This window comes from Micropterus dolomieu, linkage group LG02 (genome assembly GCF_021292245.1).
Source record: "Micropterus dolomieu isolate WLL.071019.BEF.003 ecotype Adirondacks linkage group LG02, ASM2129224v1, whole genome shotgun sequence".
NCBI classification, from domain to species: Eukaryota; Metazoa; Chordata; class Actinopteri; order Centrarchiformes; family Centrarchidae; genus Micropterus; species Micropterus dolomieu.
This window is the reverse complement of record NC_060151.1, coordinates 9,975,395-9,990,824: the sequence shown is the minus strand read 5'-3', so window position 1 is coordinate 9,990,824 and position 15,430 is coordinate 9,975,395. Positions and strand designations below refer to the sequence as shown.

General features: G+C 40.6%; 2 protein-coding genes across 4 annotated transcripts in view; one reads left to right on the top strand and one right to left on the bottom strand.

Annotated features, from left to right (window-relative positions):
* Positions 1-1,764: 1,764 nt before the first annotated feature.
* adsl (adenylosuccinate lyase) lies at positions 1,765-12,152 on the bottom strand. Its single transcript, XM_046073846.1, has 12 exons — positions 11,890-12,152; positions 8,503-8,706; positions 8,236-8,280; positions 7,870-7,949; positions 7,462-7,633; positions 7,321-7,367; positions 6,977-7,067; positions 6,780-6,849; positions 6,514-6,661; positions 2,474-2,654; positions 2,193-2,369; positions 1,765-1,942 (listed from the first exon to the last, which is right to left on the bottom strand). Exons 1-12 carry the CDS (start codon positions 12,031-12,033, stop codon positions 1,856-1,858), a joined length of 1,446 nt encoding a protein of 481 aa, XP_045929802.1. The 5' UTR covers positions 12,034-12,152; the 3' UTR covers positions 1,765-1,855.
* Positions 12,153-13,518: 1,366 nt separating this feature from the next.
* Positions 13,519-15,430, top strand: part of si:dkey-110g7.8 (GTPase IMAP family member 8) — a 9,021-nt gene continuing 7,109 nt past the window's right edge. Inside the window, exons 1-2 of one of the 3 annotated variants that reach the window (XM_046073811.1) lie at positions 13,519-13,657; positions 14,745-14,860. In XM_046073811.1, coding sequence (XP_045929767.1) covers positions 14,830-14,860 — 31 coding nt within the window. In that variant the 5' untranslated portion in view covers positions 13,519-13,657; positions 14,745-14,829. Of the gene's footprint in view, positions 13,658-14,723; positions 14,861-15,430 lie in introns of all 3 variants that reach the window. The other 2 variants (XM_046073780.1, XM_046073800.1) reach the window with 2 other exon arrangements.

Below are 15,430 nucleotides of genomic sequence, written 5' to 3'. Positions count from 1 at the left end.
AAGACTTCATGGGGAAGACTTGATTGCTACAGTCCTGATTTATAGCAGCTTTAAATGAATGGTGAAGCATGTTCACCAACGCTAGAGCATATGACGGACAGAACTTTACTGCTTACTAGCAAGAATGGCATAAAGATATCGGCAATTGCCTAAAACATTTGCTCAACCCCTCAGCCTGTTTTTATTTTCAATTTAACTCTTTTAACCCTGATTGTATACTGCACTATAGCTTTAATATATTTTAATGTGTATTTTTTCAATTTCCCTATGATGCTTTTAAACCTTTTTTTTATATTTCCCTGTTGCTTTTATGTTTTATGCAAAGCACTTTGAATTACCTTGCTGTTGCGATACAAATAAACTTGCCTTGCCTTGCCTAAAACAGAGCAGGTGTTGCAGATCTGGGTGAAGAGACAGCTCTGAGTGTTGTAAGTGTCACCCTGACTAACAGGAGAATGAGAAAATGGTCATCATTCAACATGAACTTGTTAACCTAATAAATAACCTTGACATTTTTGCTGTCTCTGTAAAGGGAAGCCAACAGGGGTTTTTCAATTTTTCAAAGTTTCAGTTCACTTCAGCGTGAACAGAGAGAAATCACACCAACCTGGATTTCCAAACTGGACCTTTGTTACAACAGCCACAAAATCCAGGAAGAACACAAACAACATGGCTGATAAGGAAAAGAAGAGAAAACAAAACAACATAGTCATTCCATATGTGTGTACTCTTTCGAGAACAACGTTCATATTCTGGATGGGGAGGACAGATGGTTTAAAAGGAATCTCTCAACAGGGGAGGAGATCTGCGACACCACTTATCCACCACTTACAGTCCTGTCCTTTCATCTCTTCCTGGGAGATTGAACAAAAACGCTCACATTTGTCACATCATCATGTGACAATGCCAACAATAGTTGTTCAAACTTGGCCTTGGATGACTCCAACGGAAGCAAGTGGTATACATCAACTTGATAACGACCTCACAGAGGATATATATATATATATATATATATATATATATATATATATATATATATATGTATATATATATATACACACATTATATATACATATATACACACATTATATATATATATATATATATATATATAAGGTGTGGGGCTGCTGTGGGATAAAGAACAAATAACACAATATTTTAAAAAGCTTCATTCTTGGATTGGGAACAATCACCTGGGGCACTACACTATCAGGTATGGTAACATGACGGTTTCTATTTAAAGGGCTGGGCTGGACTTTGAGATTGTTTTTTTCAGATTTACAACCTCTTTGACAAATTCCTCCCAATTCTAATGCGTTTCCTGTCCTGTACAGTTGACCTTCTCCTTTCCGTTTAACATGAAAACAAACCCCAAAGCCTAAACAGGATCTTGAATTTCCTAACAGTTGAAATTGTAATGAGTGAAACAGTCTCAGCAAACACTTTCAGGCCGTGGTGTCTGGGGATGATTGCAGAATTATTAATAACTGTAATAAATTGGTGGATTAATAATTCACTTAAGTATTTGATTAGGGGTTTTATATAAGCCGGTTGTAAAAACCCTTGCTGCAAATAGACCCTTGCTCCCTGTCAATGGAGACAATAGAATCATTACTAAGATAATTTACCCCCACAATATTATTAATCACCATTAGAGTTATACTACAAAATGTAACTTTAGGTATGATTTTACATGAAAACATTTCGCATTCTATATTTCTTATTCAAATGCAGCAGAAATGAAAACACCTCGATAGAGATACATTAATTTAAATGATTGTTCTTTATTGAGGCTTCATAACATCATGAAATGTCTTGGCTTGTATTCTTCACTGTATCCGTGTGTGTTTATGTGTCAGAGCTCAAGCTCAATCTTGACATCCATCTTGGCCTTGTAAGGCTCTAGCAGGGGGCGTACTTCTTCAGACAGGAACCTGGTCACCTGGACGAGAGGAGTATGCGGCAGAAGGAAAGAACAGAATATATTAAACACCGTTAGTTTGATATTTAAGATGGGCTTCTGGGCACTTTGTTCAGCTTTAACATCAATCAGCAAAAAACTGAGCTAGTGTGCAGCATGTTGCTATGTATACAGATATGTAAAAAATAAACAAGGCTGAAAGCTCTTGTACAGGCGGAGAAGCATTCGTGATGACCGCTAGAATAAAGATGAGGGGCTGTTTGTGTTGTACCTGCTGGGGGGCACGACCGATAAAGGTCTTGGGGTCTAGTATAGTGTCTAGCTGCCCCAGAATGGGGGCAAAGTAGGGATCTCGCTGGACTCTGGCCAACAGGTCGTTATCACCACCCTCCTGTTTGACCACAGCTGCTGCCTCCTGGGACAGAACACGAATCTTCTCATGGCAGTCCTGAAGGAGTAGAAAGAGGTTATTTTTTTATGCACAAAAGCTGACTACACAGCGGCAAGACACAGTGAACTGTACTGCGCTACAAACATAATCTGCACCAGTACCTGTCTGTTTCCTCCAGCCTTCACCATGGCCATAATAATGTTCTCTGTGGCCATGAAGGGCAGCTCATGGCGGATGTGTCTCTCAATGACTTTGGGGTAGACCACCAGTCCCTCTGTGATGTTCTGCAGAGTACTGAGGATGATGTCAGCTGTCAGGAAGGACTCTGGCAAGGAGATCCTCCTGCACACAAATGAGGAGGAGGCAAGGCAAGGCAAGTTTATTTGTATAGCACATTTCAACAACAAGTCAGTTCAAAGTGCTTTACATAAAATATAATTTTTAAAAGGGTGAAATAGAAAATAAAACAGGATACTTTTTGGTCTTAGCAGCAGCGTTCTGAATCAGCTACAGCTGTCTGATGAATTTCTTAGGGAGTCCTGTAAAGACACCGTTACAGTAGTAGGGAGGAAAAAGCTTCTGTGTGACCCATAACCTATTCAGAGCCAAGATTCAGTGACAAAAGCTTCTTATTGAGTAACACTGGAGGCTGACACAAGGATATCCGAATATATGGAAAAAAAGACCAGCATAGCATCTGTTTGCCCAAAGGTGTTTGCATGCAATACGCTACCACCCTGCTCCCCAGGGAGGGGACCAGGTGTCGCAGGTCTACGTTAGGGAATGGCTGTTATCCCTAGGGAAAGAAGAGCTACACCAAAATTGGGCCTACTGGATTACACCACAGAAGAATTGAAACGATGGTGTGATGATTTTCACAGAGACCTGGGTTCAGGGTGATTTCCGGATCAACTGATCCAGGTATAGTTTTTTTTGTTTTTTTTAAATATTTGCATGGACAGGAACACTAACTCAGGGAAAATGAGTGGAGGTGGCATTTGTGTTTTCAAGAAGGACTCTTGGTGTAATAATTACACAACTAAAAACAAGCACCCCTGACCTTGAACTCATATGCTTAAGTTTACAATCAGATTATTTGCCCGGAGACTATGGGAACAGTCTGTGTATATCCCGACTAGTGGGAACGCATCCAAGGCTGCCTCAGTATTAGCGGACTGCGTTCACCATCAACTCCAAAACAAACCGGACACATTGATATTTTTACTTGGGGATTTCAATCATTGTAAAATGGGACTATACTCTTCCAGGATTCCAGAAATACGTCAAAGACTGAACACAGAAAAACAAAATACTGAACAAATGCTATGGCATTATTAAAAGCTGCTAAGTTTAGGATCAACCTCTTAAACTCGGACCACAAAACTATCCAACTGATTTCCACTTTCAGGTCCGCCCTTAAAATAAGCAAGCCTGTCAATGTCTGGCAGGACAAGTATAGGGAAGTGGTTGTTTCCTGGCCGCAGATTGGGACGTTTTCTATCAAGTTAATAATAATAATAATATTGACAGTATTACTGAGGCGATCATAGGAAACATTTATTTGATACTGTAGGGCCAAAATGGACCATCAAGATATGTCCGAACAATAGAGACTACATTACGCCTGAGATCAAACACTACATTACACGGGAAAAATCAAGCTCTCTGTAACAACAATATAATGAAAAAGCTATTATCCCTGTTCCAAAAAAGCCATGCCAATGGGAAAATAATGATTTTTGACCGGTTGCACGAAGAGCCGTTTTGAAGCTCATTTGGCCATAGACATATCAGGAGCGCAGCACTGCGCTTCCACAAATGGGCAAAGAGGTGGGGGTTGGGTGGAGCTCAGGTGCATCGGGGGCTGAAACCATGCCCGCCAAGCTCAACGTGATCAAGCATTCTTGGATTAAGCAGCTATAGCTATATTCTACACTGAGTTGTTAGCATAGAGGTAGATAGTCAGCTAAACCCCCGGGGACATGTATGATTGGCGGATGGTAGCCAGTGTCCGCATCGTTAGCAGCTTACACTAGAGGCAAGTTATCTGATATTGCGATTATACAACACAAGGTTTAAAATGCTTCAATGTTTTAAAATACATAAATGTGGTAATGTGCAACACATTGGTCAGAGATTTGCAGAAACCTGGGATTTAAGGTTAATTGTTACCATGAATCAGTTTTTAACTTGTTACTTAATACAACTCAAACGAACAATGTGAAGCAAATCAATTAACCTGTATTTTGATTTTCACATAACTATAGTCATGGAGTTGTTCATTTGGATGTCACTTGATTATAATGTTACTTGTCATAAGGTTAATAAGCTAGCGTTCGATCACATATGATGGTGGCTATTTAGCTTGAAAAACATTAGAAATAACTTATCGCCTAAGAGCTTGACATTACATGTAAGACTGTTATTCCCCACAACGCTATTTTGATTTGAGTACTGCAATCGACAGCACTTTGCAAGATAATTGTCTTGAATATGACTGTTGAGAGAGAAAGGCACTTTTATATTTGTTACAAGATGTTTATTTTCATTCAGAGATCAGTGGTTGTTGAGGTCATGAAGCCACCACCACACATGCTACACACACACCGTAAACTGTAAGTACGTTACTAGTCTTGGCTACTTGACATTTGACAGCTGATATTGCATTTTCTGTCTTCAAAACACAACATAAGATTTACTGTTTATCTTACTGTCATCTATATTTTGAGGTGTTGCTACCTTGTTTCATTTACTCCCACATGTGTGACATAATAGTACTATCAACGTAAACTGAGCCATCTTTTACAGTTAACTTTATATTTTTCATTACCTGAAGCATTTTTTACAGTTATTTTCCTCCCATAGTCACAGTGTGGATCATCTGTCCGGTGTGGTGCCCAGAGAGCTGCAGAGACATGGGAAGCCTCCTCAGTTTGCCGGACGTCTGTATCTGTTGGTTGGTGGACTGACGTCGAAAGGCCTTCTCTCCTTCTGTTTACTTTTAAATTTAGTTTTAAAAATTGTACACATTTGTGTTTTATGTCCATTTAAAATCATATATGATTTTTGGTTCACATTGCAATGAACCCTATATCCTGTATATATAGCTTTTGTCTTCATACTGACTGAAAATGTAAGATTTTTACATTCTGACTGGCAATTCAAAGGACAAGCTAATAATACAACACAGATAAATCATCAAACATTAAAACTGAACTCCTGCTAAGGGAGGGAATCAGTCTAGTATAAGTTTAAATGTGAAAATGCTCCCAAAAATTTTTCATATTTCACATGAAATGTTGAAAAGTATTTATGCAGTTTCGCTTTAAACACCCAGTACCAGAGCCTGAGAATCTTTTGAAGAGTGCCTTGTTTCCTGCTTTGATATAAGTCTACTTTAAACATCGAAGAATGTGTGCACATCCAAACCAACCTGTGGTTATTGCTGAAACAAAGAATGACCACCGTAGCTTCTCCTACATGCTTGGAAAGGGAGGGGTAAGCGGTGAGTGATGTATTGGTTGCAATTCGCAACCATCACCACTAGATGCCACTAAAACTTACACACTCAACCATTGAAATTGTCTTTGATCCCAGTCGTAATTAATGGGGAGAGTTGAACAGGTTACATACAGGTTGGTTCTCAGCTGCAGTGGACTCAGCATATGGAGTTAGTTTGTTTACGTATTAGCAAGAGTTTGCATTTTTTGCAAAGGCTCAGTGTCCATGGAGTGGACAAGAGCATCATGCAATTGTTTTACCGGACAGCCATTGAATCCATTATTCAATATGGCATCAGTACATGGTATAGTAACCTAACTGTCAAATGTAAATCACAACTCTAAAGCTAGAACAAAAGAGATAATAATTGGTATGCTGCCCCCATCTTCACTTCAGGAGATATTAGAAGAGACAGTGAGGAAGCAAGGCCTAAAAAATCACAGATGACCCAAAACACATCTTTCATTACAAGTAGGAATTGATGCTTTCAGGCAGAAGGTACAGGGCACCAAGCTGCAAATTTAACAGGTATAAGTTTTTCTTAGTTTCACTATCAAACGTCTAAACAGTAATAGCTTGTTCAGGAGGGAAGGGGGGATCTACCACTATGGCTGTTGTGGGTGAATGTGTTACTGTTGGGGATTATGTAGTAATCTGAGTGTTAAAAAACAGCAATTTATTGTCTGGGTTCCTGGCTTACCTGTTGGCGCTGTCGTCGAGCGTCCTCTCCAGCCACTGGACCGAGGCTGTCTGCAGCGGGTCAGCCATCAGTGCCACCAGATGTCTGGCCAAGCTACAGCAGCGCTCTGCACGCATGGGGTTCCTCTTGTAGGGCATGGCGCTTGAACCTGGAGGAAGACGACAACTTCATGGTGACATGCAGTTTGTGCAGTTACGTCCATTACAGGATAAATCAGTGTTTGGGTTTCTGAAAGTGATCCTGCTGTAAGAGGCGAGTAAATTTACCTATCTGCTCTTTCTCAAAAGGCTCCTCGATCTCCTTCAGGTTGGCGAGCAGGCGGATGTCTGTACAGATCTACAGAAGACAGATCGAAGATGAGCTACATGTTAAGATCTTCAAGTCTACTTGAAGTCAGAGAAACAGCAGTGCAGATTTCCATAAAACAGCATTTCTTTATACATCTCCAGGTGCTGCAGCTTACCTTGTGAACAGTAGCTCCCAAACTGGCCAAGCTGGACAGACAGTCCACGTCCACCTTACGACTGTATGTCTGTCCAGTCACCAGGTAGGCTCTGTGTAGCGTGGGAACAACATCATCAGGGATAATAACAGAGCAAGTCCCTATAACCTGTTAAATGGCAACACCCTTACTTTGATTGTGGCATGTAATAGTTCATACAAACTGCTGTTATAAACTGCGTCACCATTTCTGCTTGTCGTGTCTTATTAAGAACCACATTTCTTCAATTTTACTTTACAGACATGTTTCTACTAAATATTACAGGTAGGAATATTAAATCTCTCTCATTTTAGCACAGAGCTTACTTTTTGAAGCCTGCCATCTCTGTCACTATTCTGTCAAGCTCCTCCACCTGTTGAAAGAAAATGATTAAACCTTAGAATTGTTTCATTCTAATCCATGACAATCCAATGTATGGGAGTTTAAAAATCATCATCTTTGTCGACCTTGTCATGGTCCCCCTGAAAGAGCTGCAAGAAGCTGGCCTGGGTGCCAGTGGTCCCCTTCACCCCCCGGAAACGCAGGTCATCGTGAGCCCGCTGCAGGTTCCGCATGTCCATGGCCAAGTCCTGCAGCCACAGACATGCTCGCTTTCCTACCGTGGTCAGCTGGGCAGGCCTGTAGACAGAGAAGGACATCAGGATTAACAGGATTAAAAAATCTCAATGGATTTCTTTCCTGGTAAAATAAAAGTAAAATAAAATAAAAATAAAATAAAAAAGGGAGAGAGGGAATAAAAGTAAACACTGCATGTTCTTCATATGAAGAAACTGATAACGTCATGTTTAAACACAGCAAACAGGTTGCATCTGATGAGACGACCCTCTCAGAGGTGCAGCTGGATTCAGACTCACTGGTAGTGTGTGAAGCCAAGCGTGGGGAGGTCAGCATTTTTCTCTGCAAAGTTTGCCAGTCTGTCTATGACTCTGGCCAGCTGTGGAAAGAAGAACAAAACGTTTAGCACTGAATTATTGCATAACTCACTGTTATTACTTATGCCCATACAACCCTCACATGCCACGCTTATTTCTGTTGTATTCTATGTGTGGTGTGACAACATAGTGGAAAAAAATCTACATTGTTGACTTTTTTACTGAACAGCTGAGGCTGGCGGGGGGAAAAAAGAACAAAATAGCCCTACTGTGCCCCTGTTCCCATCAATTTCATGTGTGCACAACTGGATGGGTGTGCATGTTTTCTGGCAAACAGCTGAGCCTCACCTTAGGCATGAGAATTTCAAATCCATCCCGCAGCATGATCAGATCCTGAGGAAAAAAAACAAAACAAAGACTTAGAGAACATAAAAACCTTTAAAGAAAGCACTTTGTACTCGAGAAATATATTATATTTTCTATATGGGAATTGTTTTTTCCCCCCGCCCAAAAGGCACACATACAAGACATATCCAAAATATTTACAGTTATTGATCATGTAATCCAGTGAATAATGCAGGCTGTAGTTGTGTATATGCTGGCAATCATAATTACAGTATTGTCTCCCACGTAGCAGGAGGTGGCACCGAGGTGGATGATGGGAGCAGCAGTGGGGCAGCAGTGTGCGAAGGTGTGGACGTGAGCCATGACGTCGTGCCTGAGCTTCCGCTCCTCCTCTGCCGCCATGGCAAAGTCAATGTCGTTTTCGTGGCTCTCCATCTCCAGAATCTGGGCGTCCGTGATGGGCAGACCCAAAGCCTGAGGAGGATGAAAACGGAAAGAGGGGCTCAGTGGGGGAAAAAAGCCTGTCCACTGGTGAATTTGATATGTTAGAGTGGAATTTGGTTTACTGGCAAAACATTTTGAATCCACGTTGTAAAAGGTTTGAACACTGGAAATGTTCTGCAAGTCTATTAGAAAAGAGATGATTTATGACTTGTCTTCCTTGACAACATCTGAATTTGGACATCGCAAACAAACCAAACATAGAGACACTAGAGCAGGTTCTGATTTTAATGTCATCATAACGATCTCTGTAATTGCGGAATGGCTCCAGGAGTTTTTTAAAGTCTGCTGCTGATCCTTTCTTCGCGAGACGCGCACAACGTATGCTCCAAAGGAACACAGGATACGCGTGGCAGCCATCTTGCGTGCGCAAACGCGTACTTAAAAGCATGTATATCCACGCCTTAACTGTGTCTATGGAAAATGATACTGATTGCAATTTAAAAACAGGTAGTTCCGGGTTAATATAATATTATAATGAATATAAATATATGTCTGGTGGGTTTTCTGTTAAGAGTGAAGCTTAGTCAATTAATATGTTAACAGAAAAAATATGTTAACAGAAAAAATATTATTGGATAATCAATTAATCATTTCAGTAATTTTTCAAGCAATAATGTGAAAAATGTTTTGTAGTTTCAGCTTCTCAAACGAGAGGATTTGCTGCTTCTCTTTGTCATTTATCATAGTGAACAGAATATCATCGGGTTTTTATTTGTTGGTCTAACAAAATCCGTCACCCTGCGCTCTGGGAAACTGTGGAAGGCATTTAATATTTTAAATTTCAAAGGCTAATAATTATCAAAAAGTAACCAGGAGAGGAATCAATGCTGAAAACTATGTTACACTCCTAGTTAAGAAGCAGCTAATCTGGGCAAACGTGACATGGCTGTTTGCTGCTGGTAATGTCCTGTAAACTTATTTGACAATCACATGTCACTTTAAATAGTTTGAATAAGAGACAGAGAGCTGGATGATTACATTAGTTATCCTTTCTGACTTTTGACAGGCATGTGCTCTCCTCGTGAGAAGCACTCAATATCCTGATTACATTACAGTTTTTTTTCTATTGGGACAGAGCATTCATGGGACGGGATTACAGAATGGGTTCATTGAGAAATTAGAGTTTCTCTCTCCCTCCATGTTACAACACAGTTCGATGTCAATTCCAAGCAAACAGTGACTCAACACACGAGTTGCACAAAAAGGTGAATAAAAACAGTTTTGAAGGGAAAAACACACCATAAAGGCTACTATAATATACTACTATAATATAGAAGAAAGGCATGGCTTAAGATGGTAAAATGCAGCCTCTCAGGGGGTGGTCTCCTGTTACTGTGACATTCTCTGCAGGCTATTTTCAAAACACACAAACACACACAGTCGCAGCCACAGGCCTCACTAACGCTGCACAGGCAAACTGTAGCAAAGCTAAACCCCCTGAGCATCTAAAAATACAAGAACATTCGAGAGGACAGACAGTTTACGTCTAAGTGTGTGTGCGTGTCTCACACAGGTCATGTGAGAAAGGATACGTTAACAGTTAAAAGTCCTGTCCTCCTCAATATGACACATGCATAATTAAGTTTGGGTATTTGTGATGCTTGCAGAGTATTGTTAACAGATATTTTGAAATCAAGTAAATGCAAAATTCTGCTTAGTTAAACATTACTTGTGTCTATTTGATAAACCTTGACCTTTTGTGTTTTAAAACTGTCCAGGGGGAATCGCATGGCTCTTTGGTTTGGGAGCTAAATGTTTCAGGGGCCATCAAGACGGACTCACGCTGTGCAGCCTAACTTGTTCAAAAGCCCCAGAAATGGATTTTAATTTCTAGTGGAGACCACAGGTTTCCAAAGAAACACATGAAGAATATTTCCATTTGATGGAGTTGTGCAACATCACAAAACGTGGAGTCTTGGGTTTGAATATTTCACAGTGTAAACATCATAGAGCTTACTTATTTATATAATCAATGTGTAATACTTTCAGATAGTGAGGCATAGTGATGCTGTTTTGACCAACATGGTTATCATAGTAAAAGACCGCGGACACAGTATTTGGTGCGGGACAGGGATGGGCAGTTTTTTTTGATATATGTATTTAAAATACGTATTTTGAAATTCAAAATAGGACTTTGTCATTTGTATTTGATAGGGTTGATGAAAATCGTTTTAGTAGCCTAGGCTAAATCATTCTAACCATTTACCAGAGTAGCAGCCCTCACAGTTAATGTTAATTTGCTACTTCCAGCCTATATGTTAAATTTTTGTGGGTTGTGCATGAAAAAAATAAAACTAACTAATTAAAACTAACCTTCATCTGGGGGACCACATGGATGTGTGAATACTTGACTGGTTGCATGTGTCAGATTTATTGCATGAGAAAAGCTGTTCCTCACAAACATTGTCCATTTAATCAGCTGAGTCAAGGTACTGGTGAAGGGATAGATCAAATAGGTCGATTGATAGAAAGTTGGGAAGTGATTTCATGGAACCTTGGAAAAGTATTTTTTGTACTTTTGAAATACAAAAATACAGTAGTTTATTTTGATAAACGGCGTGGCTGCTGCTTTTTGTACTTTATTTTGATACTTAAATTTAAGTATCTGCCTCCATTTTTATGAATAGTCCGTGGAAACAGTTGCTATTTGGCATCCTAGATGATCAATATAGGGGTTTGCAGCTGTATAAAATCTTCCCATTTGAATTGCTAAATTTCATAAGTTTAAAATAAAAAAGGGAAACTTTATTGTATTTATAAATTAGGTGAAACATTACATTCATTCAATTGTTTCTGTGTAAACGCCATGTTAAAATGCTTTTATGAATGCAAGTCTCCCCCAGCCTAGAACTGCTCGAACTATTTTGTTTCTTATTTATGATATGTGTTGTTCTGCTTGTTGAATGGTACAAGGATTGACTATATAAAAGGGTAGAAGGCGTAGACACAGCACTCTGCCTGAACACCATGCAGAGCTCTTAAATAGGGACTTTCTTAACACTATATTTAGAGCAGGGAACATGATAGGGCTCTCTGAAGGTCGCAAACTTCAGCTCATTAGACTGATAAAGCATGACAAAAGTGCGTAGATACGCACAATGTTAGCATGGACACAGGGTAAGTTAGGCCTGTTGGTAGTACAAAGTCTCAAACCTTCTCAGCCTTGGCCAGGTATATCCACAGTTTTCTCCAGGTTGTGAATTTCTTCCTGTCACTGAAATTGTACGCCATTTCTTTGCTCGCATATCTCGACACCAGCGGGGAGCGGTACTTCATGAAGTCGTCGGCTGCTTCCATATTTGTAAGACAAGGTATCCACTAAAACACCCGCGGAAACCATACACCTTCAGCTACACAGCTAGACAGACAGCGGTACACACGCTTGCTTCCCTCCTGTTTCTGCTTCTTCTGCTTCTTCTGGTTTATGGTATATTTGCAACCATGTCTTACCGCCACCTACTGTACCGGAGTATGTAGCATAAGTTATGATAAGATACTGTTTCACATCATAATTAAAATAAATAAATAAATCATTTAATATAACCATATTTTATTCCACGAGAGATTTCTGTGGGTCATTTACCCCATCTCCTGTTGTTCCAAATACACCCTCAAGGCTCTATTTCCTTCCTGCCTGACATATCTTTTGATTTAGCCTCATCCTGTCATCCTTATATTTCCGACAATGTAACAATATAACAATATATGTTCTACACTTTCCGTGATTTTACATTACAAACATTCATCTGATTGACTCTTACCCAACAAAAACAATTTTTTAGTTAACTCTGTGTGGTCGACCTCAGACTGGTTAAATCTGTCATTTCCCTTCTGTTCCTTCTAGTCACACCCTGTTCACTGATAGATTACTGCACACTGTAAATTTCCTTCCAGTCCATGCCCACCCTGTCCTGCAATTTCTTTTTTGATCGTCGAGCTTCTCCTTTACCAAAGGGGTATATTTATAACATCCAGGTTGATTTTTTAGCTGTTTTGTATGCTCACTCATTCCCTTCTATACATTGGCCGGTACCATAGACAGTATATAAAAAGGCAGGTACCCAGCAGTGTAAATAAACTTTGATGGATTTTCTAGCATTAAATCTTCGCTATTAGACTTCATTTTGAATACCTCTACATTGAAACCCTACAGTGATGGCCATCATCTCTGCCAAGTAAACTCATCAGGTGAGCTTTTCCCAATACTTACATTCTTTCATAGGTGTCATTTACACTGGGACCCTTTTTGAAATGGCCGAATTTGTCCCCATCCCTTTTTAAAAGCCATTGTTAAAAATGAAAAACAGCTCGCAACAGGAATATCTTCTCGTCTTGTTCTCCTGAACTCAATATGTGTATATGTGCATCGTCACATTTCATGAGCTAAGTCTTTGGTCACACCCTTGATCTTTAGACCTCATATCCCCACCACCTTTTAACACAAAGTGACGCCCTTGCATTAATTGGTAGTATGTAGGCGTATATTCCTATGCCTACCGTATCTTCTTCATCTTTGGACCCGTCTGTATAAACATCTACTAAATTTTGCTTCCCATACAACGTTAGGCTACTGACTTGTCAGGCGTTCTTTCTTTCCCACACTCTTCCCATTCTTTGGTTCACTTTTTAGAAACAGCCGGTGTTCTGACGATTTGTGCTTCCTTGTCGAAAAACGCTACATTTATGCAAATCGATTAGGTCTAAACTCTAACCAATGCGCATGCGCAGAACTAAGTAGACGTAGTAGCTACATCTTGATAGGTACCACAAACTGTCAGAACACCCGAAGCCAGCCACATGGAGAAGGCAGCGGTGTGCTGCCAACTAAACGTCGTCAGGTCTGGTTTGAATGTGACAATTGATGTGACCGGTAGGCTACGGCACAGTGCCGCTATCGTGTCATCGCCTAATTGCTCTTCAGGTCTGTTCAAAAAACAAAACAACGCTTAAATACCTTAAAGTGCGTCAGCAAACGTTAAAATGTATAAATGGTCTTTTTTGTAAAGTGCATAACGAATTGACCCAGTAATGTCTTACGTAATGTTCCTAGGGTCCGGGAATGCATTTTGCCATATAGCGCACATAATTAACTGGAAGGGAGCCAAGGATGAGCTCAGACAGTCAGAATGATTTATGTCGTTTCTGTGCCCAACATCACATATGGTCCTTCAGAACTGATTCACACTAAGGTGACAGTGCTTTGAATCCTATGCAATTCATCTGCTATTTGTAGGATTTTTAAAAATGTATTATGTAAGCCACGGCTGCACGTGTCTTATATCAGGATTTAAATCTATTCATGCGGTATACATCCTCATCCAAGCTTCACAGTATTTCTGTGTCTGCAGGCATCATATAAATAGTTGTGTTTGTGCATGATGAAGCAGCTGGGGAATACATCCAGCTGTAAACAGAGAACAGAGTGCTCTCTCTCTCTCTCTCTCGCTCTCTCTCTCTCTCTCTCTCTCTCTCTCTCTCTCTGTCTATCCATCTTTCTATCTGTCCTCCTGACTGCAGTCTGCATACAGTGCCACACTGCTGCTGCTGCTGCTGCTGCTGCTGTGTGATAGGAGCAAGTGGGAGGATCAGCTTCCTCTGTTTTGAGGAAAACATGACGAGACATCTTCCCCGAGCTGCTGCAGCAGGGGTGGATTTGGCTTCCTGTCTATTGCATTGCACAATCTTTCGCTTTTGCTTGGACAGATAAATAAATAAAAGAAGGCGCGCTGGAAGACGAGGAGAAGAGGAGAGAAGCTAGGGAGGAAAGGACGGAAAAGAGCCATAGTAGGGTGAGGGGGTGTGGAAAACAGTAATACAAAAAAGAGGGGAGAAGTTGAATGGCAGTGGATTTATGGGGAGATAAAGGGGAGGAAACGGTAGACACAGGGACAGAAGATAGAGTGAGTTACACTGCAGTAGAATGAGGGTTAGAGTGAAAGAGAGAGCCAAGAAGCATTTGAGCTGTCAGCCTTTCACACACCACTCAGGATCCGTCGCTTTCTGAAAAGGCAAGAAGAGGAATCCACCGTGGAGGCGAGAAGGAGAAGGAGGAGGGGTGCCGAGGAGGAGGAAGCCAGAGGTTCCACACACAAGATGGCTGCTGTGTCCTCTGCCTCTGACACAGGTAAGTGGGCTTTTAATCCTTTAGCTGCACACCTCGCTGCAGATTCCCCGTCCTTGTTCAGTCACAGCATCCGGGGTAAACTCTCAGACCCATTTCATGTTTGTTCACAGTACTGGCAAACTGTTGCTTGAGTCAACTTCTGTGTTTAGCAGCTCACATGAAAAGTGTCAGCAGCAGGAAGTAACAGGGTAAATCAGTAAACTTCCTTCTCTTCCTCCATAATCTCTCCCTCCTGTTATCCACACAGAGCATGAGTCGTTCTTTTCTGAATATTCATATTCTTCTGCAATCAAAACATTTATCTTTTTCATGTAACTTTTACTCAAAGTAAATCATATCCTGTCCACATGCCATTCTGTCTGGAAGGAGTCCAACGTCCCTCCTCTCTGACCCAATTTTTCTGAAGGCCAGAGGAAAACAAAGAGGAGGCATGCTGGGAGGAGGGTTAGGCGAAAAGAAGGGGATAAGGAAGCATAGAAGAGAAAGCAGTTATGGAAATGTAGCAATGAGCTCATCTAAGAAGGGCACACGGGGGAAGTCTAAGAAGAAATGAGGGAGAGTCCATGAGTT

Bases quoted from the DNA above. Each gene is read 5' to 3' on its own strand.
- adsl (XM_046073846.1), bottom strand. From the start codon at position 12,033: ATGGAAGCAGCCGACGACTTCATGAAGTACCGCTCCCCGCTGGTGTCG. The intron at 7,368-7,461 runs GTCGACAAAGAT...TTCTTTCAACAG, and splicing joins TTCAGGGGGACCATGACAAG to GTGGAGGAGCTTGACAGAAT. The intron at 6,662-6,779 runs GTAAATTTACTC...GTCTTCCTCCAG, and splicing joins TTTTGAGAAAGAGCAGATAG to GTTCAAGCGCCATGCCCTAC.